The sequence below is a fragment of the Equus asinus genome, chromosome 13, assembly GCF_041296235.1.
Source record: "Equus asinus isolate D_3611 breed Donkey chromosome 13, EquAss-T2T_v2, whole genome shotgun sequence".
Classification (NCBI taxonomy): Eukaryota; Metazoa; Chordata; class Mammalia; order Perissodactyla; family Equidae; genus Equus; species Equus asinus.
Genome location: NC_091802.1, coordinates 57875771 through 57901199, shown reverse-complemented (window position 1 = coordinate 57901199; position 25429 = coordinate 57875771). Strand labels below are relative to the sequence as shown.

Here is a 25429-nt window from a genome sequence, read left to right as displayed (position 1 = left end):
TTACATTTATACTACCTTATCTGTTATTACCAGCAATTCTGGTTTATCACTGTTTCCTGTGCACTAATAAAGACTATCCTCAGTCCCACATCTGCTCTTGGATCTCTATGCATTTCTTCTACACTCACTTTCTATTTCCTTAAATTAGAGTCTTTTCTTTAGAGACCTCCCAGAAGAACTTTACATGTTCTCTTCCTATAGTATTTACATAAGTTCACTGATGGTCCTTTTAAAGAATCCAGTATTTGGTAGCTGCATTTTGTTGCCTATGGTTTCCTAATTATTTGAGTATTTCTAATGTTGCAACCAAACTCCTATTTAAATAAATTTTCCAACAGACTTTATTAAAAGTATGTATCACTCAAAAACAAGTAAAAGTAATATAAAAAAATTAACTTATACATACAACAAACTCAAACAATTTAGAAATTCCTGACAGAGTTTCTTTAAGTAGTATGATATACAGATAACCGCGATAAAATATTTCTTCTCTTTTAGAAACTTTTCATCAGTATGTTCTTTTCAAATTTATTTTAACAAGAAAAATCGTACTCGTAGACAGTAAAACTGGGTTTCCCAAAGAAAATTCCTTTTAAAGTTTGATGGAGCTAAAAGAAAAAAAGTGAAAGTTTGTAAAGAATTATCACTATCACTAGGAAGAACATACTAAAGGTAACTCCAACCTTAAAAAAACAAAGACAGGATTTTTGTTGCCTGACTTAAAAGGAATACAATGAATCCAGACTTATGCTCTAGGTGATTCTAACCTAAGTAGGTAATTCCAGGTGAATAGTACAAATGAAAAATGAAGATAGGCATCAGAAAACTTTAAGTATCTAAATTACTATAAAACAACCAAGTTTTTTAACCCCAAATATTAGGGGTTGGCTCTGCAACCATGGTTTAGTACCATTTCCCCTGTTGGTTTTGAATATACTATAAAAATTAGCTTATATAGTAACTAATTTAAAGAGATAAATGAGCCATTCATTATTTAACGTGGAAAATAAGACCAAGTGAAAAAACAGAGATTATTGATTGTTATCAGCACGTCTACAATGTTCACCTTCTCAGCTGTCTGGCTTCTCCTGGGGACAGGGTGACCATGAGGCAGGCCACTCACCTCTTGACTAGGACAGCACTCACTGCAACCCACGCCCAGAAGGCAGGAGGTTAAAACCTGGCTTACCAATGCACTCCTTTCCAGGCGTGGGGTATCTTTTGAATACATATTATCTTTTCCATTCCATAATAGCTCACACTGTAAAAGGATCAGCTCCTTGTTAATGGTCTATTTTGAGGGTTTCTGTGAAATGCTTTTTGACTCTTGCTCAGCCCCCAACTGGATGGACTCACACTCAGTTATATGTCAGGTTTGAAAGACGTGTCTCTATCCTTGATGGATAAGAAGGATAGCATTACAAGCTGGTGGAGAAGGGAAGGACTAGCTAATAAACGCTGCTGGACAACTGGCTAGCCATGTGGAAAAAGTCAAAGGAGATTCCTACCTCATATCACACACAAAAATAAATTCTAGACAGATTAAAGACCTAATTATGAAAAGCAAAACTTTTTAAAGCTTAATAAGGAAATACAGGAGACTGTCTCTATGACCTGGGACATTTATCTTCTTACAGAAGACACAAAAAGTTGATAAATTTGACTATGTTAATACTAAAAACAACTGCATGACAAAAGACATATAAAGGAAGCCACAGACAGGAAGAAGATAGGACAAAGATGGTGATCAGAAAAAGAATTCCTGGGGCCAGCCAGTAGGGCAGTGGTTAGGTGCGCATGTCCTGCTTTGGGGGCCTGTGGTTCGCCAGTTCGGATCCCAGGTGGGGACATGGCACTACTTGGCAAGCCATGCTGTGGTAGGCGTCCCACATATAAAGTAGAGGAAGATGGGCATGGATGTTAGCTCAGGGCCAGTCTTCCTCAGCAAAAAGAGGAGGATTGGTGGCAGATGTTAGCTCAGGGCTAATCTTCCTCAAAGAAAAAAAAAAAGAAAAGAAAAGAAAAAAGAATTCCTACTAATCAATAAGAAAAAGACCAAAAACCCAACAAACATGGGAGAAGGATAGGAACAGGCAGTTTAGAGAAGAGGAAACCCAAACTGCCACTAACACATGAAACAATAATCACTCTCATCCATATGCAAGAAATGCATGTTAAAACAATGAGACATCGTTTCATACTTTGGGTGGTTATTTTCACAGTAAAACTTGAGGATGTGGTTCCTTTTGGGGAAGATGAGAATGGGATTGGGGGTGGTATCTATGACATTTCTAAAACAGAGATCTGAAGCAAATATGGCAAAATATTATGCTAAATCTGTATTGTGAATATAGTTTTATTATTATCCGTACACTTTCTTCTATTTTAAAAATATTTCAAAAAAATTAAAAAATGAAATGTGATCTCAAATGAAGTGACACAGATGGAATCCCAAAAGGTGCCTAAGGTAAGTATCCAGTGCTCTTAGATAGTAGGAATGCAATTAAAAGAAAAGAGCAAATCTTTACTGTGAGAAAAATGTGATAACTTTATGACAGCCAAGAGATTTAGTGCGATTAAAAAAGCCATCTGATCACTGAATTAGGTCCAATTTCCGAAGGTGAGTTCCTCGAGGGCACGGACAGTATCTTTCCAGTTTTATATCCGTCATGCTTACCACATTTGGGCAACCAATAAATGTTTCCTGGACACAGAGAAGAATAACCGTATAGAACCAAACCTAATAAGTTCTAGGTAAAGCTGCCAAGCTGCTGCACAATCTGAAGTCACTTCTCAACTCTAAAAAGATAACGCTCAACTACAGAACCCCCAAGGTTCTCAGCTCTCAAATTTATGATTTCTAGAGCTCATGTATTCTACACATTAACATGAGAACCACACACAAAAAACGCCAATCAATATTTTTGGCATAGTCAATCTCAATTACAATATTTAAGCAAAGATTTTTTTTTTATTGTGGTAAAACACACAAGATATAAATTTTCCACTTTAACCCTTTTTGAGTATGAAATTCAGGGCTTTAAGTGCATTCATACTGTGCAATCATCACCCGAACTGGCGCTCTGCACCCATGAAACAGTACCTCCCCGTTTCCCTCCTCCCCCGGACTCTGGTAACCACCATCTTATTTCCTTTCTCTATGACTCTGACTATTCCATGTACCTCCTATAAATGGAATCACGCAACATTTTTCCTGTGTGACTGGCTTATTTCGCTCAGCATAATGTCTTCAAGGTTCATCCATGTTGTAGCACGTGTCAGAATTTCCTTCCTTTTTAAGGCTGAATATGTTCTATTGTATGGATAGAATACATTGTGTGTATTCATTCATCTATCCATGGACAATTCGGGTTGCTGCCATCTTTAGCTATTGTGAGTAATGCCACTATGAACACGGGTGTACAAATTTCTGTTCCAGTCCCTGCTTTCAATTCGTTTGGTATATACCCAGCAGTGGAATTGCGGGATCACACGGTAAACCTATGTTTAATTTTTTGAGGAACTGCCGTACTGTCTTCCACAGTGGCCATAGCATCTTAAACATGCCTACCAGCAATACACAAGGGTTCCACTTCTCCATATCCTTGCCAACACTTATTTTCTGTTTTTTGATTAATAGCCAATCTAATGGGTGTGAAGTGGAATTTCATTGTGGTTTTGATTTGCATTTCCTTAATGATTTGTAATGTTGAGCTTTTTTCCACATGTAAAGCAAAGATATTTTTATAATCAAACTTAATTATCCCATTTAAAATGAACAGAATCGAAGAGAAATAACTACATCGTATGGAGATAAAAAAACATAAAGCCCAAAGAGTTTTCAATCAATATTGTAAAATAATTCCAACACATGCCATTGTCCTACTCAGACGACTTTGTTTGGAATCTCCTACAAATACTTATAATCAAAACATAAAACCAGAAATAATACATATGAATACAAAAATGAACTGAAACATTTAATTTTCAACACTATGAGATAGTAAAATGCGGGGCAAAGTCGGTGCTTGTGAGAAAAATAAACAAACCTGGGTCTTTACATTTTGAGTTACATCTCCTAATATTCTACAAGAAACAGTAATTTATAAACTTCTCTATGAGGTGCTAAGAGGCTAAGGCAAGTAACAAATTTAATATAGAAACTAAACCTGAAAAGGGTAGACAGAAAATGAGGAGAAGGAAATGAGGTGGAAAATCCTGAATCAATAATGCTGATAAATGCTTCATGGATAGTCCTCTGCCCTTAGAGCTTTACAACAAAGGGCCAAGGACCAAAAGCTAACATTGGAATTAAGCGGATAACCCTGTGAGAAAAAGAATTTATTTTCATTCACATAAATTAAAAAATCTCAAATTTCAAGAAAAATGTGTCACTAGGATAAAAAAAAAATCATTGTACCAAGGTGTAGGCAGGGGACCTAGAGGTGCCCATGCAGCCTGGGCTGTTCCTAACAAGCAGGTCCATCTTTTGAAGGAATGATCACCACAATGATGAAGTCACTACCACGTCCATGCCTTCTCAGGGCATGTGATAAAGGGCTCAAGATCAGCACCCACAGGGCAGTACTGCAGGAAGAAAGCAAAGTCACTCTACACACATGCCCATATCTGAGACAACAGGGTCGGATGAAGTCATGCCTGTGCATTTACATACTGGAGATCTCTAGAACTCTTCTACTTACAAGGAGAACACTACCTCCCTTTGCCACCACCCTAGTCCAAGGTCCCTGCATTTTCTGACTGGATTATTCTAACAGCTTTCTAACAGTCTCCTCCATACCCACTGCTGTTCCTCTCCAGCGTGTTCTCAATAATGCACCAAGCGTTCTTCCCAAACGGACAGCCAACAGATCGCGAATGCCTGTTTAAGCACTTCAAAGGGTTCTCAACATGAAGACCAAAGTCTTGCAGCAGGTACAAGGCTCGGTTCTCTTTTGGAATCGCATTTCACATCATTCTTTCTCTTGCTCTGTGTTCTGGCCAATTCCTCAAGGCACCATCTGTATCTTCCCACTTCCATGACAGGGCCTTAGAAGAAGGTGTCCCCTACCTGGACTCAAAGTCTATTCATTTTTCCTACCTCAATTCAATGGACATCTCATTTAAGAAGCTTTATTTCCCCAGTTAGGACCCTTGGACACATTCATTATAATGGTCTTCTTTTCCTTTTAATTCATTTAGACCAGGAATTGGCAAACATTTTCTGTAAAGGGCCAGACAGTAAATATTTTAGGCTTCATGGGCCATATGGTCTGTGTCACAACTACTCAATTCTGTCACGGTGCAAAAGCTGCCATAGATAATACGTGAATGAACGAGTGTGGCTGTGGACCAACAAAACTTTATTTACAAAAGCAGGTGTCAGGCTAGATTTGATTAGACAGTCACTATTACAGAGTGCCTCCTATGTGCAGGCATCATGCTGGGGACACAGTGATGAACAAGATGGACAAATTTCTTCTCTCAGGGAGCACACATCCTAGTCTGAATTATCAGTGCGACTGTTTGTCTCTCCCTTGAGGTTGTAAGCTCCACAAAGGCAAGGACTGTCTGGTTTTGCCTGATTTTTTCTCCAGTGCTCAGCAGAGCATCTGACACAAAATACGTAGCGAATAAGTATCTAGTTAATGAACAAATGAATTAATAATGCTTATAAATACATGAAAACAGTCTGCCAGTAACATAAGATAATGTTGCTTAAATTTTCAGTCAATTTTGAAGGTAATATTAAGCTTCAGGTGCTATGTTGGCTAGCAACCAACTTAACTGAAATTATTTGCAAAAATATTGGGTTATCTATTCAGACAAAGTAGTAGAAAAAGAACTAATAATTCAAGATCTTTTTTATTCAGAAAAAATTACAACTGCCACTACAAATCTGCAACTAAAACACAGTCTCCTTCAAAGATAAGTCATAGAACCACAGACGTCAATTTGGAGCAACGACATTTTACTTAAAACAAAGCAAGCCAGCGAGCAGTTGTACTGTCTCTTTTCTTCCACCTGCACTGTCTTCTCAGGGGGCCTGGATAAGCTGCAGCCTCTGCGCAACCTTGTGGTCTGGCACATCCCCTGTCATGGGAACAGAGCAGGGAGAGAGGGCAACAGCCCTCCCCATGTGGTTTCAGACTACAGCTGCTGACATTTAATGTTTGGCCAGCCCTTACGGGACACACTGCTATTCTCTTTTCCCTCTTTCTTCTATTTCAGTTGTTCTTTTGTTTCTTATTTCCTGGCTCTTCAATGCCACCACAATGAACTAGGTTGGGGCCGGCCCAGTGGCGCAGCGGTCAAGTGTGCACGTACCCCCCCTTCTTGGGAGCCCGGGGGTTCGCCGGTTCAGATCCCGGGTGCAGACATGGCACTGCTTGGCACGCCATGCTGTGGTAGGCATCCTACATATAAAGTAAAGGGAGATAGGTATGGATGTTAGATCAGGGCCAGGCTTCCTCAGCAAAGAGAGGACTGGTAGTAGTTAGCTCAGGGATAATCTTCCTCAAAAAAAAAAAAAAAAAAAACTAGGTCTCCAAAAAATTGATTTTACTGAAAATTCAGTGGCAGTATATGGAGACAAAAAGTACATAAAAAGTAAATGAAGAAGTCCCCTCCAGGTGGACTAATGCATCTCTGCAGGTGCTCTATCTAGCTCCCTAAAGGCCATTACTGCCGCTCTTTCTCTTCTTCACTCCACTCTATTAACCTCTTCAAGAGGCCGAACAAGTGGTGGCTGGATCAAACAAGCACCGAGTGATTGAGGTACTGTCATCCACTGAACAGTACCCTTTTTCTCCAAAGCAAGAACATGGTGCGAGAGAAAAATATTTTTAGTGTCTTAGATAGTAATAACACATAGATAAATGTATAGCAAATTAACTCGTTAGCCTCATTGTAAGCCCCTCCAGAGAGTTCCATGTATAAGGACTGCCAGCCTTTTCAGGGTTGAGGAGGAAAGTCCTCATTTCCAGGTGGACTTGGGCATTTCGTGCCTGGGTGAGAACTGAGCCTCTCCTTTCGCCTCCTTTGGTAGCAGTGACGCCTTACTCCTTGGTGTTCCCAGACCCAACACACTCTCAGTGCCCCAGGAGCTTTCTTTACAAACGTGTCTCTTCTTACGGTCTGGAGTCCCACACTGTGCCTGTCCCTACGCGACTGTAGTCACAGTGTCCTCAACTGCAAGTCCCTAAGCCACCCACATTCAGCTGAACGTGCATGGCGAACAGTCCTACCTGACAGGCTCACAGAGACCTCAGACCTGAACACGACCTGCCTCTCCTCAGAGAACGTGCCAGGCCATGGCAGGGACAGGCAGGAGACACGAAGACTCCACTCCTTGCTTTAGTTTTTCCTTATTTTCCTTCTTTCACTTTTATCTTGTTTTATCATTTTTTCTTTCTCAAGAAGTTTTAAAGTGGGTATCAACTGTGTCCTATGTACTTTAATATTTAAAAAAAATAATGGTTTAAACAAAAAAATGTATTTGAAAGCTGGAAAGGTCTTGAAAACTAGAGAGCAAAAAGTTATGACTTTAGTACAGTATTTATGGTCTTAAAATACAGACTCAAGTTGATTTCAAAATGCCACTCACCACTGTCAGAATGCAGTGGTACAAACAAAGCCAGCATCAGAACACCAAGAGCAGAACGGCTGTCTCCAGCACAGAAAGGAGGCAACCACTTTGGAGACACGCAGCTCTACCCCCTCCCTGCTGTCTCTTCCCCACTTAGACTCCTTTAAAGTCTTCCACGGGCCCCTGAGGAGCCCAGCCTGAACAGCTCTGCGCCTGGGAATCCCCACACGTGTCTCCTCACCCTCGCCACCATCACCATCATCTTCATCACCACCACCACCACATATTTTGACACTAGAATGTATCCCCAAAATGAAAACGTAAAAAGACTATTATTCTCTGTGTTTAAAGCACACTATTCTTAGGAGAACTTTATGACTTCAACAACATTTGAATAGCATGCTTTTCATAAACCAAATTCTCTTCACTGTGCTATTAATTCACAAACCTATCTTTTAGTAGTAATCTAAAAGAACTATGTGAAATGACTGACTTCCAGGAGGAGGTATTGTGAAATGAATGAGCTCTGAAATAAACCAAGACTGAATTCTCTTGTCAGTATTCTAGCCTTTCCTGGACAGCCCAGGAGCTTTAGAAGGCTAAAATCTACATGCGTCTGACATGCAGCAAGTCGGAGAGTTTATAAGTAAGAGTCTTCATATCCATAGGACCTCACCCACTTCACAGCACTTTGAAGTTCCGAGTATTTCCATACATCTCGACTTAACTGAGCCTTGCAAGTTATGTCCACTTCCAGATGGGGAAACAGTGGCTCAGAGAGGTCAAATTAGAAAAGGCGCTGTAATTAACAAGCAGCAAGGACTGAACTAAAACCTGCATTTTCATAATAAAATTTAGTGCTCCTTCCACTATACCATTCTATTATCAAAATAATTTCTCCCCCAAAAAGCCTTAAAAAGAAAAAAGTAATGAAGTTTGTGTATAATGTTAAATTCTCTTTTCTTCTGCTGTTTAAATGATTTACACATTCTAAAAATAGGTGTCTCTATAAAAACCTACGTAACATGACTGTCTTAAGTGATTACATTAAAAAGAATAACACGATAGCCTGGTTTAAAGAGAAAAGCTGTTTTTTGTTTTTAAATTCTAAAATGTTACCACATAAAGATACATTTTTCAGGGAAAAGTATTTAACAAAGAGCTTCCAAAAGCCACAGTAAGCAAAACTGTAATTAGGTATCAAATCAATCAGATAGGGAAGTGTGCAGAATGCTTAATTAGTACTAACAGCTCATCATTTTGATCACCACAGCCCTTTTAACTGGAATTACAAAATCATAAACTATACCTTAAAAACATAACTCCAAGTGCCTTCCATAGTGGAAAATGTGCGTTAACTCGTGTTTTCTGATGGCACAAATCCTCGCCCCTTGGCGGTCCGGGGCGGCATAACCGTACATGCGTGCCACCTTTGGGAACCCGGGAGCCCCCTCCCAGAGCCGCCGCCAGCGCCCCCTCGCCCGGAGCCCGCCCCTGAAGCCGGCGCCGGCGCGTCTACACACCGGGGAGCGGGCCGCGCGGGGCGGAGGAGACGGCTCGCCGGAACGACGCGGACCGCGTCCCGGCCCAGCTTCCCGCGCTGGGCTGTCCTCCACACAAGGCCGCGCGGCGCCATCTTCCCGCGGGGCGCCCCCGGCCGAGCGCGCGGTCGTGCTCGGAGCGGCCGCGGGCAGCAAAGCCCCGGGGAAGGGGCCGCCCGCCCGGGGACGCTACCTGGCCTGCCGGCCTCAGCTCCGCCGCGGCGCCGCGCGGCCAGGAGACTCCGGGGCCGGCCCGCGCCCAGGCGACCTGCAGGCCGGGCCGCCGGCGGGCCGGGGCTGCGATGCCCTCCACCCCGCAGGCTCCGAGTCATCCCCTTGGAGCAGGGCGCGCAGCCACCCAGAGGAGTTGGAAGCCTTGCTATCGAACTGCAGCTGACACTAAACCGATCTTCCTTCCTCTTTAAATTCTTTCAATTGGCACAAACATTTTCACTGCAGGACCCAGTTACAGTGAGCACCAGAGCCACTTTTCTTCTGTTTTTCTGAAAGTCAGCCAAAAGAATAACAGCATATTGCCTATTGGCTGCATGCAAACACACTGCCCCTCTTTGCGGCGGCCTTTGTTTTCCGTTCTTCTTCTTTCCCGCTTTCCCTAAACAGCCGCTAACCAGTTGGCATGCCACCACTAGCTATAACATTCTCAGCAGCCCCATATGTAAACGGGCAAGTGTCCAACTTCTTAATTACTTTCCTGCCTCTATCTCAAAAAGATCTAAGCAGCGAACAGCACCATGTATTAATCAAAGCCTCTGTTTATAAATGTACAAAGCAGTCACCAAAACAATCCATTGTTCTGCCTTTAGCACAATGAAAAACAGTTTTTTTTTAAAAGATGAAAGCTCTCAAGTGTTTCAAGCTGGAGTTACGTTGTAGACTTGCAAGAACATACTCTGAATAGAAAACAACATGATAAAATGATGTCTTCCAGGAACCTTCATAGTGTGAATCATTATATTTATATACTAACACATCTTCCCAGTTAAAATTTTTTGCCAATGGGCTAAATGAGCTACCCTCAAAATCAATACATGAATTAAAAAATCTATTTTGCCCCGTATTACTTTATTAGAAGGCCACTGTTTTATTTCAGGACCAGCTGTTCTTATTTAAAGACAGAACCTGGACCCGGAGCTGAAGAAACCCTGGCCTCTCCATGCAGGCGCCCTTCTGCCAGGGGTGACTCGTCACGTCTCTCGGTGCTGCCAGGAGTGAGGAAGGAGTCAAGGTTCTCCCAAGGGCTGAAACCAGCACCCAGCTCAGTACTATTACTCGCCCAGTTCTGCCCTGCCCTTGGGGGCGGCGGCCTCCGGGACTGAGCCGGCCTTGCTACAACTGAAATGCTCACACACCTCTTCCTCCCAACGCTCTTCTTCGGGCTCCCCTCAGTTCCTTTCCAGTCCGGACAGGACTTTTCTAGGCCTGTGCCACCGTGGCTGCTCTGGGCACACCATGTTTTTCCATGAGGGATATCACCCACAGGAGATATGTAAAGTGCAGTCAAAGTATCAACTACTAAGGGGCACTCTCATCTTGATGCTGGAAAACATCCTTATTTTGAATAGGTAGCCCTCTATAACAATCTATTTTTGCTTTAAACTCATTGAGTTTCACTTCAACATCAGCATTATTGAACCTTAAAGGTAGCCAGGACTTATTTTTGCATGTTAGTCTTGGAAGTCTGGGTTAGGGTAGAAAATGTGATAAATGTTGACTTAAATAATGCTACAAAACCAGTGACACCTCTCAACAACACCCAGGGTTAATGTGGAGATGGCACTAAGCCAACACAGAGAGGGACGATGGAACCTGAAATCCTGTAGAAAATGAGAGGAAGAGTTTAAATTGCTGTTCCTAGCAAAAGTTCAGCTGGTCCTCAAACACAGTGTACTCTTTATGACCAGGTGACAGGGCACAATGATGGTGGTCACTGGAAGGTTAACGTTACCTACACTTCTAATGGTTCCAAAGAGGCAGCAGTCACCTCCATTTTTGTCCCCATTGCCTCTTGACAGTCTCAACTCCCCTATCATTAGCTCATGCCATAGCGTAGAGAATAAAAGCCGAGCCTTAGGCTGGCAATAGAGAGCTGTGATGTCAGGGGTCTCTAGGATATACTCCTAGAGTTGGAACACCTGAGTCAGGAAGACAGGATCACCTAAAATTTTTATAAATTCTGGCAAACTACCCTCCATAGAGGTTATACCGATTTACATTCCTATCTGAGCAAATAAGAGCTGTCCTTTCCCACACTCTCATGGCCAGGCGTGGTTGCTCTGGAGTCTTATTGTGAAGACTAACAAGTTAATATGTGTAAAGCAGTTGCATCTAGCAAAGTGTAAGCATTCAATTAATAGTACTGTTGTTATTATAATAGATTTTAAAGTTTTGGCAATTTGGTAAGTGAAAAGTGGTATATCACTGTTGTTTTCATTTTCACTTATTTTTTCCTGATCACAAATATTATCTTTCAATATGTTTAGTACTAATTTATAGTAGTTTTATGATCTGCCTGTTCAAACTCTGCCCATTTTTCTATTGACTGTTTTTTTCCCTTGTTGATTTGTAGGAATCCTTGGTATTTCTTCTCAGGTTTTATTTATGGGCTTGTACAAAAGTCTGTAACTTTTATACACTCAAATTTGTCAGCCTTTCTTTTCATGGCTTCCTGCTTAAGAAAAAACTGCATCTCAAGATTTGGAAGTCTTCTCTTGCGTCATCTTCTAGTAGTTCTCACGTTTGTTTTGCACGTGGCTTTCGAAGCACTGTATTGATTTGAGCCACTGTTTTCCGTGATCTGGAAAGCCACCTTCCTGCTAACCTCAATCTCCACGCATCCGTGCTTTCCTCCCTGGTCCATTTTGCTCCGTCAACCTGTTTGTTTACTCCTGCCCCAGTGACGCAGTTGTCATTACTAGAGGGGCAGAGCTCCTTCTCATAACTCATTATTCTTTTTCAAAATTTTCTTGGCTGTTCTATTTATGCAACTTTACTCTCCTAGATGAGCTTTAGAATCAGCCTGTCAAGTTCCAAGAGCAGTTTGTTGAACAGTTTGAAGATGAATTTAATTTGACTTGATCATCACAAAATGGTTTTGTGCCAGTTTACTGCTACTACTTAGTGATACTAATAGCCAACCTTACTAGCTCTATTTCCTGTTGCTGCCCCCTTGCACTCTGTCCCCTAGCCACCCTGAACCACCTTTGTTACCCAAAGAGGCCCTGTAAGTGTGGGTCTACGCCTTTGGGCGTGCAGGTTGCTCTGTCACTGGCTTTTCACAGCTCATCTAAACTCAGCTCGCGTCGCCTCCATCAGAAAGCCTGCCCTGGCAGACCCCCGTAATTGGTCTGGGCCAGTTGCCCCTTCCCTGTGTGCACACGGCGCCCTACAGTTATCTCTGTCACAGCCCCTGTAAGTTGCCTATTTACCTAATGGTCATGCCAACACACTTTAGCCATGAATTGTGTATCCCCTACATTTAGCACACATTCAATAAATGTTTTGCTCAATGAATTAGTGAAGATACGCTTAAAGAAACTAAAGTTTTGAAAGGTTAGCATCTTCTCGCCCCTTCTCAGAGGTGTGCAAGGTCAGTGTGGCACTGCTGCCTAAACATTCTGATGGAGTAACAAAAGGAAAGAAATGGTGAAAAAGTATTAAGCTAGCGTACTGGTTTGTCAAAAAACGGCAAAACTGAGGGTTGCAATATTTCTATATGAACAAATTTGACAGATCAATGTGAATCACAAGGTGAATCATAACAAAACTTTATAAGAGCCAGACTGACCTACTGACTTACATCCTTTTAGGAAACACATGGTACATAAAGAAAAAGAATGATGACAGCAATCCTTGTCAGGCCAGTCCTCTCTCTACATCCACCAGCTGTCTTATATAACAGTATATACAATTTACCCGTACATGCAAGGCTAAAAATACTAGCAATTCAGTTTTCAATTCTTTTAAAACTTTCCCATTTCTACACCTATACCATTTAATTTTATCTGCACGTCCTTTCTCTGTTTGCTGGCATGGACACGTGGGCTTTCCATTACTACGGGAAGGGCTGCGACAACCTCCCCCCATGGAAGAGGCACACAGTCAGATGCTCAGCCGTGGGGAAACCAGGATGTCTGCTTCTTTGATCAGCTTTGTTACATACTGCAAGGATAAAGGCGTTCAGACTCCACAGCTCCTTCCAGGGATCTCTGCCCTTCTTTACTCTCTGCCAAGCACACTAAAACTTGGAGAGCGGAGTCCCACATACCGATACACTTGGGAATAACACAGGAATTAACGTGCTAGGCTGAAGTAACTCCCAATTTCATGTTTCTTGTCACTGGAAGCAGTCTGCCGTTAAATTCTTAAGGATTAGGCACTCACCTGCCCCTGCTGGAGTCATTCTATCTCAGTTCTGCTGACCCAGCATTCATACTCTTTAATTTAACCTTACAGTTAGAGGAATGGAATTATGAATGAAACTCTATTTTTCATTTGAATGTAGGAATGGCTACAGGAGTGAAAACCTGCTTACACAGATACAAATACAATGAAAATCTATGTATTACTTAAAACAAAGTTATAAGAGCTTTTACTTCAAGCAGTATCTAGAAAAGTTTCAATGCAGCAAGAAAATGTGGTTACTGTTCTAGAACATACTAATAAAATTTCACTTGGATATGAATTAAGAAACTTGCACCATGAAAACGAAAAGTTGACAGAATACTTCCACTCTAGGAAGGACAACTGAAATTTCAAAATATACACAGGTCATAGAGCAATGAGAAAGCTTTACTGCACTGCTGTTGAATTCAGTCATTTAAAGATTTTGTTAGTTAAAAAAAAAAAATTCCTGCTCCATAATAGTGTTTCAAAGATGGGTACATATATGTTGCATATTTTATAAGTCTCAAAAGTCCCACAGTAACAGCTATTCATCTGCATTTAGTGAGCACTTAACGATATTCAAGGCCCTGTGCTAAGTATGAAACAAATACCTCATTTATAAAATCCTCTAAAACAGGAATCTTCTCATTTTACAGACGAGTCTAAGGTGCAAGAAATAAGGATGAATTGGCGAAGGTCTCACAGGAATCACGTGTCTGGAAACTGAATCAGACCTCTGTCCCCCAGGCCTGTCTCTTGACCACTCTGCCATACCGCCTCCATGCATGCTGATGCTCACTTGCAATCCCTGTGCTGATTCCAGAACAACATGGGATGGTGTTCCTGCAATGCCTTCCACTGACAACATCAAACAAGCTCTCTGGAACAGCGTATAGGTCAGAAATCAAAGGGAAGGGACTTTGGAGACTAGAGGTCATGACCTCGCATTTTGGATGAGAAATGGAAGTACTAGCTGGTGGCATAAGCAGTGCCAGCTGCTCGGTCTTCTACGGCTCAGAGGTCTTTGCACCTGCTAAGCTAGTCGTACAGTAGGAAGTTCAGACACTTTCCCTATAGGATACTTGAGTAGCCAACAGTAGAGGTTACACAGTATACAGTGAGAGTGAAGTTCTAAGTTGCAGACTGAGTACCTTACAGCTTCAGGAGGAGCAGTGAGGATGGATATACATAAGGGGGTTCATGGAGGGTGAGGTGATGATTTGGAGAGAAAGAAACAGGAAGGGCAATCAAAGGGGTGCATGTACTGGGAAAGACAACACTGAGCAGGGAAAGGAAACAATTCCAATTAGAAGAGAAAGTAGGTCATGGAGAAGAGAAGGAAAAAATGTTGACTAGACAAGGCTGAAGGGCCTTGACAGCCAGGCAGAGAAACTGAACCTTTGTGGATTAGGAATGAGGAACCAGGACAGGTTTCTGAGAGGACTTCTGATGCAACGAAAGGTGACGAGTTAGAAAGAGTCACGTGGCTATGATACCAGAGACTGTTAAGGAAGAGATGAAATTGGTGTCAAAGATTTTTGCTAGGGAGTCAAAGTCAATCATCTCTTATTTTATTAATATTAATATTGTATAGATTACTTCCATTTTCTGAGCTGTTGTTATATATAACTTAGTCTTCATGATTAAATTGATGATTTAGTCTTCTCTATACATATTTTAAAAGTAGAATGAACTAGGAATAGCTTTCTGGAGAAGGGTATAATATTTACAGACAAATATTTTATTAAAGAAAATTATTTTCATACCAAAATTTTACTGAATCAATTCCTTGATTATTTACCGCTTATCTAAGGTACCAGTGACATCTCGCACTAGCAGCATTTGATGAGAACACTGACGCCATATTGCCAACTAATCAAACAACGAGACAAATCCAGAAAAAAGCAGGAGCCAAGGAAAAAACCAAGAAAAAACAAATCCAAGAAAAAACATTTCTTTTTCAGTTTTTCAAAACAAGCATCTTAAATTAATACACCAAGCTGTTTAAGTATGACTACACAATCTTTGTCTCTACTGAGACCTTCCTGAGGGCCGATTTCAGTGTACAAAGTAACTGTATGATTGATTACAAACTGCGTGCAGCTGAGTAGATGGGACTCTGTTTTCAGTCAGTGAATATATTTGATCCTTCTTCTCTTCCTTGCTTCTTGGTGACAAGCACTGACCTACAGCCCCTCCACCAGGACTCTGGCAGGTGAGAGTCAACACTACTATTTAAAGAGACATGGTGAAGTTGCCTAAAAACATTGGTTCTAAATCCACCACGGTTTTGAGAACTACTGCTAGAAATACTTTCAGGTCATGCAGGAATTATTCCCTGTGTTAAAAGGCGGCACATGAAAGAAAACAAATACTAACACGACTGTGACATTTCTTTTAAACTCCAGTCTAATATGCAAAACACCCCTGCTTCTCTAATTACAGACCTAACTTCACTACCATCAGCAAATGTGGTTTCCATGCTGGAACCAGTGCCAGTTGTTAGTTAAATTACTTGACACAGAAAGATTTAAGAAAATAACAGAGAAACATGGCAGCTGAGTACACGTTCTTTGATCTCTTCCAAAAATTTCTATAAAACTTCTGTAAAGAAATTTTTGAAAGTATAAATCCGTAAGTCAAGAAGACGGGAATAGGAGACATAGGAGATGAGAGACGTTAACATTCTGGAAGCTGGAAAGCAAATAAGCAAGTGGTCATTTCTCCTGGGAGCAAAGACAAAGCCACATCTCACAGCATGCAAAGAGGCCAACAAGAAGCAGATGGATCAGAACCCGGACCCCCTTGGGGGCTGAGTGCAAGGAGGTATCAGGCGGGTTTGGCTCAAAGTGTTTGAGTAAATTACAGTTAGAAATACCCATTCCCCATCAAATGCCACGACCTCCCTGCAAAGCATGTGTATGTGCAGCCACGAAACAGATTTCTTAGTAAATTGAGAGGAAAGAGTTTTATTTAAAAGTGCTCACTGCAGGGTTCTAAAGCATTTGCCTTGACAGATTTTTATGTACTGATGGAGTTTCTGGTGAGAAACAAACTTAGCTGAAGTAGCTAATGCCATCTGAAAATATGGGAGAAATAATAGAAATAAGTAGGGGAAAACAGAATCAAACTTTAAAATCCACTTGAAATCTATCTATCTACCAATCATCTAGCTAGTTAGCCCGCTCTGTTATATGTATATAGTGAATATGGACGACACTGTGCATTATTACTCGGCCGCAAGGCTGAAAACAGCACACCGGTCCCAGATAAAAAGAAGTCCTCGTTCTATGTGGTTTTACCTGGCTGGAGCTTGCTGGGATGCTGCTGTGCTCCGGCTCCAGGGATGGGAGGAGGGCTTACCCCCGCGGGCCCGGCACTCTGGCTCGGGCTCACACTGGTCAGAGCCCCTGTAGGCAGCGGCTGACCTCTCTTTAACAGCTGCTTCTGTTCTTGCTGGCGGAAGCGTGGAGGCACCTCTCGAGGCAGGTAACGGGAGGCAGCTGGCTGCTGGCTGCTGGCAGGTGCACGTTTGCCATTGCTGCTGTTGGAGAGAGTGCTGGTGGAAGTACTGGCACTGGGACCGGCAGGTTGGGGCTGGCTTGAACAGGTCTTAGTAGGTTCTGGCACTGTAAGGAACAAAATGAAAAGAACCCAAAACTTTAGTAACATCTTCTTAAAACCCAACCCAAACCAAAGAAAACAAAGCAAAAACTACGGAAGAAATGACAGTGTTGTGCTTTGGAAACAGAACTGGACTAAAATCTAGTGTTCCAGGTTTGAGATCCAGTTTTCCTATAAATCAACTGCGATCTTGAGCAATACCTCTTGGGCCATAGTTCCTCATCCGTAAAATGGGTGCTTAGGTCAAGTTAGAGCAGCAGGTCTTGGGGCCGGCCCGGTGGCACAGCGGTTAAGTTCACACATTCCGCTTCAGTGGCCCGGGGTTCACCAGTTCGGATGCCGGGTGTGGACCTATGCACGGCTTGTCGAGCCATGCTGTGGCAGGCATCCCACACATAAAGTGGAAGGAGATGGGCACGGATGTCGGCTCAGGGCCAGTCTTCCTCAGCAAAAAGAGGAGGATTGGTGGCAGATGTTAACTCAGGGCTAATCTTCCTCAAAAAAAAAAAAAAAAAAAAAATAGAGCAGCAGTTCTCACACCTCAGCTTGCATCAGACTCAACTTGAGGACTGATTAAAGCCCCAATTCCTGGACCGCACCCAGGGAACTCAGTAGGTTGGAGGGAGAGGGGCTACTGTGAATTCGCATTTCTGACAAGTTCCCAGGCGATGCTGATGCTGCTGGTCTCTGGACCACACTTTCAGAACCACTGCTCTCAGTCAGTGTTTCTTAAAATTAATGAATTTTCAGATGTCCATGAATTTATATACATTTTTAATTCTGACGACAATCTAAAAACATATATATTGAGGCATTCTGGGTTATCTGAGTAACTAAAGATTTGTGGTGATGGTATCTATAACAGTACTACACTCTAGTTACAGATTGATTGGAAAAGAACACAGGTGGGCTAATTTGCAAATGATGCATTTGCGTTAAGAGAAAGCCAAAATGCTGTCAGACCACAGTGCATAAACAACGGTTTACAATAATTCCAAAAGAGAAGAGAAGCAGAAGGCTGAGGGATAACCCTGAGGGTTACACTAATGAGCATGCCAAATGCAGAAGGTAATCTGAGCATAACCCTGCACGCAGAAGGGAGTGCAGACACGTCAAGTGCAAAAGAATCTGACCCTCAACAGTGTTCCCATCTTGAACCTGAAATGTCACTATCTAGGATATTATGTTTGCCTTGCTATTTGAGTAAAGTCTTTCTCTCAACTTAGTCTGTAAATCTCTTTGGTTCCACAGTTGAGTAAAACAAGTTTACACCCAGCTCCGTATATCTCATACATATAAGCAACATTATAAAAATATTTCCAGTCAACAGTTGGGGGAACATGAGACGTTACTGTTTGCCTTTAATTACCATTCCAGTCAGCCTGCATTTCTTGTCTCCCAACACGGGGTCTGCCGTTTACCCCTGTCACCCCACACTGCACAGACAGTATCCACAAGGCCTCTGCCCACTCTCTTTCTGGTACACTGCCCAGCAAACTCTCAATCCTGGATGAAGCCACTGTCTGCTTTTTCAAGAAATCACAGCCATGCAGTTTGGCACCACTCTAAGTTCATGGTTCCTAACCTCAGGACACCCTCAGTACTTCCCGACCATCCTACAATTTCCTGGGTCTGCCTGGTCCCACTGCTGTCAATGACTCATTCAAAGACCGTCCACTCTCGAGCCACTAATGCCTTTATCTCCCCATCCCGAAACTTCGTGTGTTTATTTTTTTATTGAGGTTAATAGTGGTTTGTAACATCATATAAATTCAGATGCATATCATTCTATTTCCATTTCTGTGTAGAGTACATCATGTTCACAACCCAAAGACTAATTACCATCTATTACCGCACACGTGTCCTTTTACCCCTTTCGCCCCCTCCTCCCACCTCCTCCTCTGGTAACCACCAATCTAATCTCTGTGTTTGTTGTTGTTGTTGCTTTTATCTTCTACTTATGAGTGAAATCACACAGCATTCGACTTTCTCAGTCTGACTTATTTTGCTTAGTCTAATACCCTCAAGGTCCACCCACGATGTTGCAAATGGCAAGATTTCATCTTTTTTTCATAGCTGAGTAGTATTCCACTGTGTATATAAACTATATCTTCTTTATCCATTCGTCCCTTGAAGGGCACTTGGGTTGTTTCCAAGTCTGGGCTACTGTGAATAATGCTGCAATGAATGTAGGGGTGCATCTATCTTTATGCATTCATGTTTTTGTGTTCTTTGGATAAATACCCAGCAGGGGAATAGCTAGATTGTATGGTAGTTCTAGTCTTACTTTTTAAAGGAATCTCCATATTGTTTTCCATAGTGGCTGCAACAACTTACATTCCCACCAGCAGTGTATGAGAGTTCCCTTTTCTCCACATCCTCTCCAACCCTTGTTATTTCTTGTTTTGTTAATTACAGCCATTCTGACAGGTGTGAGGTGATATCTCATTGTAGTTTTGATTTGCATTTTCTTAATAATTAGCAATGTTGAATATCTTTTCACGTGCCTACGGCCAACTGTCTATCTTCCTTGGAAAAATGTCAATTCAGATCCTCTGCCCATTTTTTTTCCTTCTTCTTCTTCTCTGCAAAGTCCTCCAGTGCATAGCTGTATATTCTAGTTGTAGCTCCTTCTAGTTGTGGCATGTGGGACACCACCTCAGCATGGCCTGAAGAGCAGTGCCATGGCCACACCCAGGATCCGAACCAGTGAAATCCTAGGCCGTGGAAGCAGAGCACGCAAACTTAACCACTTGGTGATGGGGCTGGCCCCTCATCTGCCCATTTTTTAACTGAGTTGTTTTTTTGTCGTTGAGGTGTATGAGTTCTTTATATATTTTGGATATTAACCACTTATCAGATATATGGTTTGGAAATATCTCCTCCCAGTTGTAAGGTTGTCTTTTTGTTTTGCTGATGGTTTTCTTTGCTGTGCAGAAGCTTTTTAGTTTGATGTCGTCAGATTTGTTTATTTTTTCTATTGCTTCCCTTGCCTGGTGAGACATGATGTTGAAGAGCATAGAGCCTATGTTTTCTTCTAGCAGTTTTATGGTTTCAGGTCTTACCTTCAAGTCTTTAATCCATTTTGAGTTAGTTTTTGTGTATGGTGTAAGATAATGGTCTACTTTCATTCTTTTGCCTGTGGCTGTCCAGTTTTCTAAATACCATTTATTGAAGAGGCTTTCCTTTCTCCATTGTTATGTTCTTGGCTCCTTTGTTGAAAATTAGCTGTCCACAGATGTGTAGGTTTATTTCTGGGCTCTTGATCCTGTTCCACTGATCTGGGTGTCTGTTTTTGTCCCAGTACCATGCTGTTTTGATTACTATAGCTTTGTAGTATATTTTGAAATCAGGAAGTGTGATATCTCCAGCTTTGTTCTTTTTGCTCAGGATTCCCGTGGCTCTTCGGGGTCTTTCGTTGTTCCATCCCAGACACACGAATGTCACACCGTTCTTTGTCCAACACTGCTATTACTCCTATTTAAGGCTAATACTGTATTTCATCAAGTCTAAGAATCACATTTCTTCTACATTAACATCACTCACATCGGGACGTGTCTTACCATCAATGACACATCAGTTAATTGGCAGCATTTTTCCTTTCCAAGTAGTACATGAAATACCTGCCTATATATCTCATAATCAATGTGTCAGAAAGGCAAGGCAAGGCAAGGTGCCCTCCACAGCTCTGGATCCCATCTCAGGGAGTTTGTGTACTTGAGTCCTCAACCCATGACACTCTCCAGAGCAGACACAAAGGCCCAAAGCATAAGAGTGGATCTTAGAGATTAATTCTTTGTTTTATAAATATTCACATACTTTCTAGCAAAAGGCTTAATATGATGGACATCACCAAGTGCACAAGAGAAGAGAATCCAGCCACTGTGTTTGTGTGGAGAGTGGAGGAAGACACATTTCCAACTTCTAACTTGCCTAGAGATTGTGTGGCCACCCTGCAACTAGCTCCTTCTCATCAGTATTTAAACATGCACAAATTGCTACTATCTTCAAAGACAGCATCACTGCTCTCCTTGACCCCAAATTCCTCTCCAGCTACCTTCCAATTTCGGTCCTCGCCTCCAGTCAAAAGTCTTGAAGAGTTTGTTTACGCTGTCTCTCTCTGCTTCCTCACCTAACATTTGCCCCTTAGCCAGCTTCTCTTACCCTCCTCTTTGTGCTAACTGATGACAATGACTTCCCTGATACTAAAATCCAAGGCCACGTTCTCAGCTTTATCTTCTTGAACTCCCAGCTGTCTTTATCGGCAGTGGCCCCTTCAGCCATCTTGACACTCTCTTCTCGGCCTCCCTGGTGGTGGAGTCCTTTCCTGGGCTTCCGGCTTCTCTGGCCACGCTTTCCTGCTCCCCGGCAGCCTTCCTCTTCTGCCCTTCTTTAAGGTTTTCTTGCAGACGCTCTTTGTTCATACACTCATCCTGCTCAACCAACCTACTCCCAGAGCTTCATTTATCAACCCTGTGGTCATGATCCGAGCCCCAGATGGCTTCTAGATTTCTACATTTGGATGTCTTACAAGCACCACAAAATCAACCTGTCCCAAATACTCAGCAGCTTTCTGCCTCAATCCTCTTCGGAGTCGATCTATCACTCTCCCGGTACACAGCACCAGGTCAGAAACCTGGGCTCCATCCATGATTTTTCCCTTTATTTTTCCCACCTATACCCCACAACCACCGAACCTTGGCATCTCTAGCTCCTATATGTTTCCCCTAAATATCCCTCAAACTCAACCATCTGCTTCTATTCCTCTTGTAACGACCAGAGCCTGGGCACCATTCTCTCTCGTCTGGAGCACAAGAGCCTGGCTGTTCTTCTAACTCATCATCCACACTGCAGCCAGTGTGCTCCTTCTGAAATGCAGATCTCCTCCCAAGTTTAGAACCCTTGGAAGCTTCCTATGGCCTTAGTTTAAGTCCACAGGGTCCTGAGCAGAAAGCTGTCCCCAATGTCCAGTTTTCCAGGCCCACCCTCTAACTTTACCATGCTCAACTTCCCGCCTCTGGGCCCTTGTTCTTCCCTCTTCCATCTAACCACGGTGTATCATCAAGTCTGAGACACATTTCTGCACACTTTAACATTTCTTTCTTTTTTTTCCCCCCAAGGAAGACCAGCCTTGAGGTAACATCTGCTGCCAATTCTCCTCTTTTTGCTGAGGGAGACTGGTCCTGAGCGAACATCTGTGCCCATCTTCCTCTACTTTATATGTGGGACACCTGCCACAGCATGGCTTGACAAGCGGTGAGTAGGTCCATGCCAGGGATCCGAATTGGCGAACCCTGAGCCACCGAAGCGGAACATGCGAACTTAACTTCTGTGCCACCAGGAAAGCCCTATATTTTAACATTTCTAAAATCAGAATGCATCTTATAATTGATGATGCAAATATCAATTTAACTGGTGATGTTTTCTTTCTCTAAGTGGTACATAAAATAAGGCATAATACAATTGATAATATCTCAGAGTCAACAAAAAATGGCAATTCTTCATCATTCTTTAAATATCAGAGTAAATGTCACTTCCTCTTAGAACCTGCCCTGACTCTCGTAGGCCAGTTTGGGTGCTTCTCAAACACCCACAGTGTCCCCCCTGTATTTAGCAGAGCACAAACACAGCACATTGCTTTTAAACATCTGTCTCCCCCTCTAGACTGTAAATGTCGGCAGGGTGCCTGCCACACAGTAAGTGCTCAATAAATGGTAAAGGCATTGACCATTTCTCTCAAACACACACTCTCCAGTTAAAAAGAAGTGCAGAAATAGCAGCATAGTAGAAAGAAAGAAATTGGTATAATAGAAAAAATCCTAGACCAGGAATTTGAAAACCTGGATTCCAGAGCAGCTTCACTAATAGTGTGTGTGGTCTTGGTCAGTCAATAATCTGATACCCCTGGAGCTCAGCTTCCTTCCCTGGAAGGTGCAGGGCTTAGACTGGCTGACACTCTAAAGTGCCTTCCAATCCTGCAGGCCTAGGATTTTGTAAGTGAAGAAGAGAGAATGTGACACGCGGTTTTCATTCTGGAATGGCTATCATATCAGAGTCCAGTGCAGCTCTCTCTTACCTGCCTCCCCCATTCCTATTTCCCTGGCCTTGCTATGGACATGAAATATTTTTAGTAATTACTCTAGATGTGAAGGTTCTCTATCTTTAACTCAAAGGCATATGAGATAAAAAACCAAAACCTATTATAGGTTGATTTTTAAATGTATAAGGACCTTCAAATATGCTTTTTCCTGACATTGGCCTTTAGCTAATTAAATAACAGAAGTTCCTAAGTATTTAGCCAAATGAGTTGAAAATTTATGTCCCCACCGGAATGCTTATAGCAGCTTAATTCATAATTGCCAAAAATTAAAAGCAACCAAGATGTTCTTCTATAGGTGAATGGATAAAGAAACTGTGGTACATTCATACAATGGAATATGAACGTTAAAAAGAAATGAGCTATCAAGGCATGAAAAGAAAAGGAGGAAACTTATGCATATTGTCAAGAAAAAGCCAGACCAAGAAGACTAGATACCACGTGATTTCCACTATAAGATTCTGGAAAAGGCAAAACTATGGAGACAATAAAAAAAAAAAAAATCAGTGGTTGCGGGGGTGGGGGGGGAGGGATAGGTGGAGCACATGGGCCTTTAGGACAGTGAAACTGTGTGATATTGTAACAGTGGAAACAAGACATTATGCATTTGTCAAACCCATCAGAACCGTACAGCACAAAGAGTAAACTAAAATGTAAACCATGGACTTGAGTTAATAAAAATGTGTCAACACCGGTTCATCAATTGTAGCAAATGCACCCCACTAATGCAAGATGTTAATCAGAGGGGAACCTGGGGAGACGAAATATATGGGAACTCTTTACATTTTCTGTAAATCTAAAATTGTTCTAAAAAATAAAGTCTATTAATTTAAAAGACAAAAACAGAGAAGCAAACTTGCCCCATCTCTCACAACAGCAACCTTCCACTGGAACTTTGTAAATGAAACTGAGAGCAGGGTAGAAGTACATTTGTCTAGGAAACATAAAACCACTAAATCTACTTTAAAATATGTACTTAGAATGATATCAATTCACTTTATTCCACATTTTACTGTATCTGGCCCGAAGGTTTTATTGTAGACGGAGCACTTGCAATTGCTTCTTAGGAAACTAGGAATAAGAATGCAATTGGTTCTTTCCTTTTACTACAAAATTCAAAAGCAGCAGCAGCAGAAGAAAAGGAGGAAGAGGGGGAGAGGGAGGACGGAAGAAAGGAAGGACAGAACACAGAGAGAATACTAGCAAGCTGCACAGAGCTCCGCCCGGCCTGGTTAGGAAAGCCCTGTCTCTTTTGTAATCAGTGACACTGGAGGCTGGCTACCACCAAAGTCAAGGCACTGCCACCTGTGGTCCTGCCTCTTCCAAGACTGGAAATGAAGAAAACCTGGCCGAGCCCAAACCTGAAGGAAACCACTGGCAAGGACTCAAAGCAAAGAATCCCAGCTGACAGGAGCCTAAGGATCACCCCGTCCCCGCCCATCCGCAGAGACCCCCAGGGCCCAGGAGCGCTAACAAGACGACACAGCTGCTGCTGGGATGACAATTCTCTGCCACCCCGCCGCTGCTCTTCCTCTACACTGCTGCTGTATTTACAGAAAGATCAAAGGACAAACTCAGGGCTACTTTTCCTTACAATCTTTACAGAAAAAGAAATTCATGCTACAGAAATGATGAAGTATGCACATAAGGCATGTTATCAGTCACTAGTTTTGAATCTAAACCACCAATTCTAAGATCCTTGAACACAGATTATTCAGTTTTCCTTGTGTGACCTGCCGATGCATTCACTATGTGCAGTCAGTTTTAGATCTCAGACAGCTGCATTTTAGGAGTCAACGTGTTCAAAACCAGCCTTCCCTTTCCCCTTTGAGAAACTGTGGTCTGAGGAGGACTGGAGCCGGCAGTGAACTAAGAATGCATCTGCCATTTTTAAAAGGTGGGGAAAAAAGAATGAAAAATATGTGTGAGAGACTGCATTTGGCCTGCAAAGTCTGAAATATTTATTATCCAGCCCTTCATAGGAAAAGTTCGCCAGCTCCTGGTGGAGGGACTAGAAGCTTCTTGTAACATTAGACTGAGCATCAGACACATAAATCTTGAAGGGAAAAAAAATCCCAGTAACGTATCTTAAAGTCTTGGGTAGGTGTGTTTTATTTTAAGAAGTAAATAAAAATAGCTACAAAAATTTTAACAGTTAATTAAATAATTGTTCCA

General features: G+C 42.1%; 1 protein-coding gene across 8 annotated transcripts in view; it reads right to left on the bottom strand.

The window, feature by feature from the left end:
- TNRC6C (trinucleotide repeat containing adaptor 6C) overlaps positions 1 to 25429 on the bottom strand; it is a 138851-nt gene that overhangs the window by 53723 nt on the left and 59699 nt on the right. For all 8 annotated transcript variants that reach the window (XM_070483712.1, XM_070483709.1, XM_070483713.1 and 5 more), the window contains exon 4: positions 16836 to 17162. In XM_070483712.1, the coding sequence (XP_070339813.1) occupies positions 16836 to 17162 (327 nt within the window). The remainder of the gene's footprint in view (positions 1 to 16835; positions 17163 to 25429) is intronic.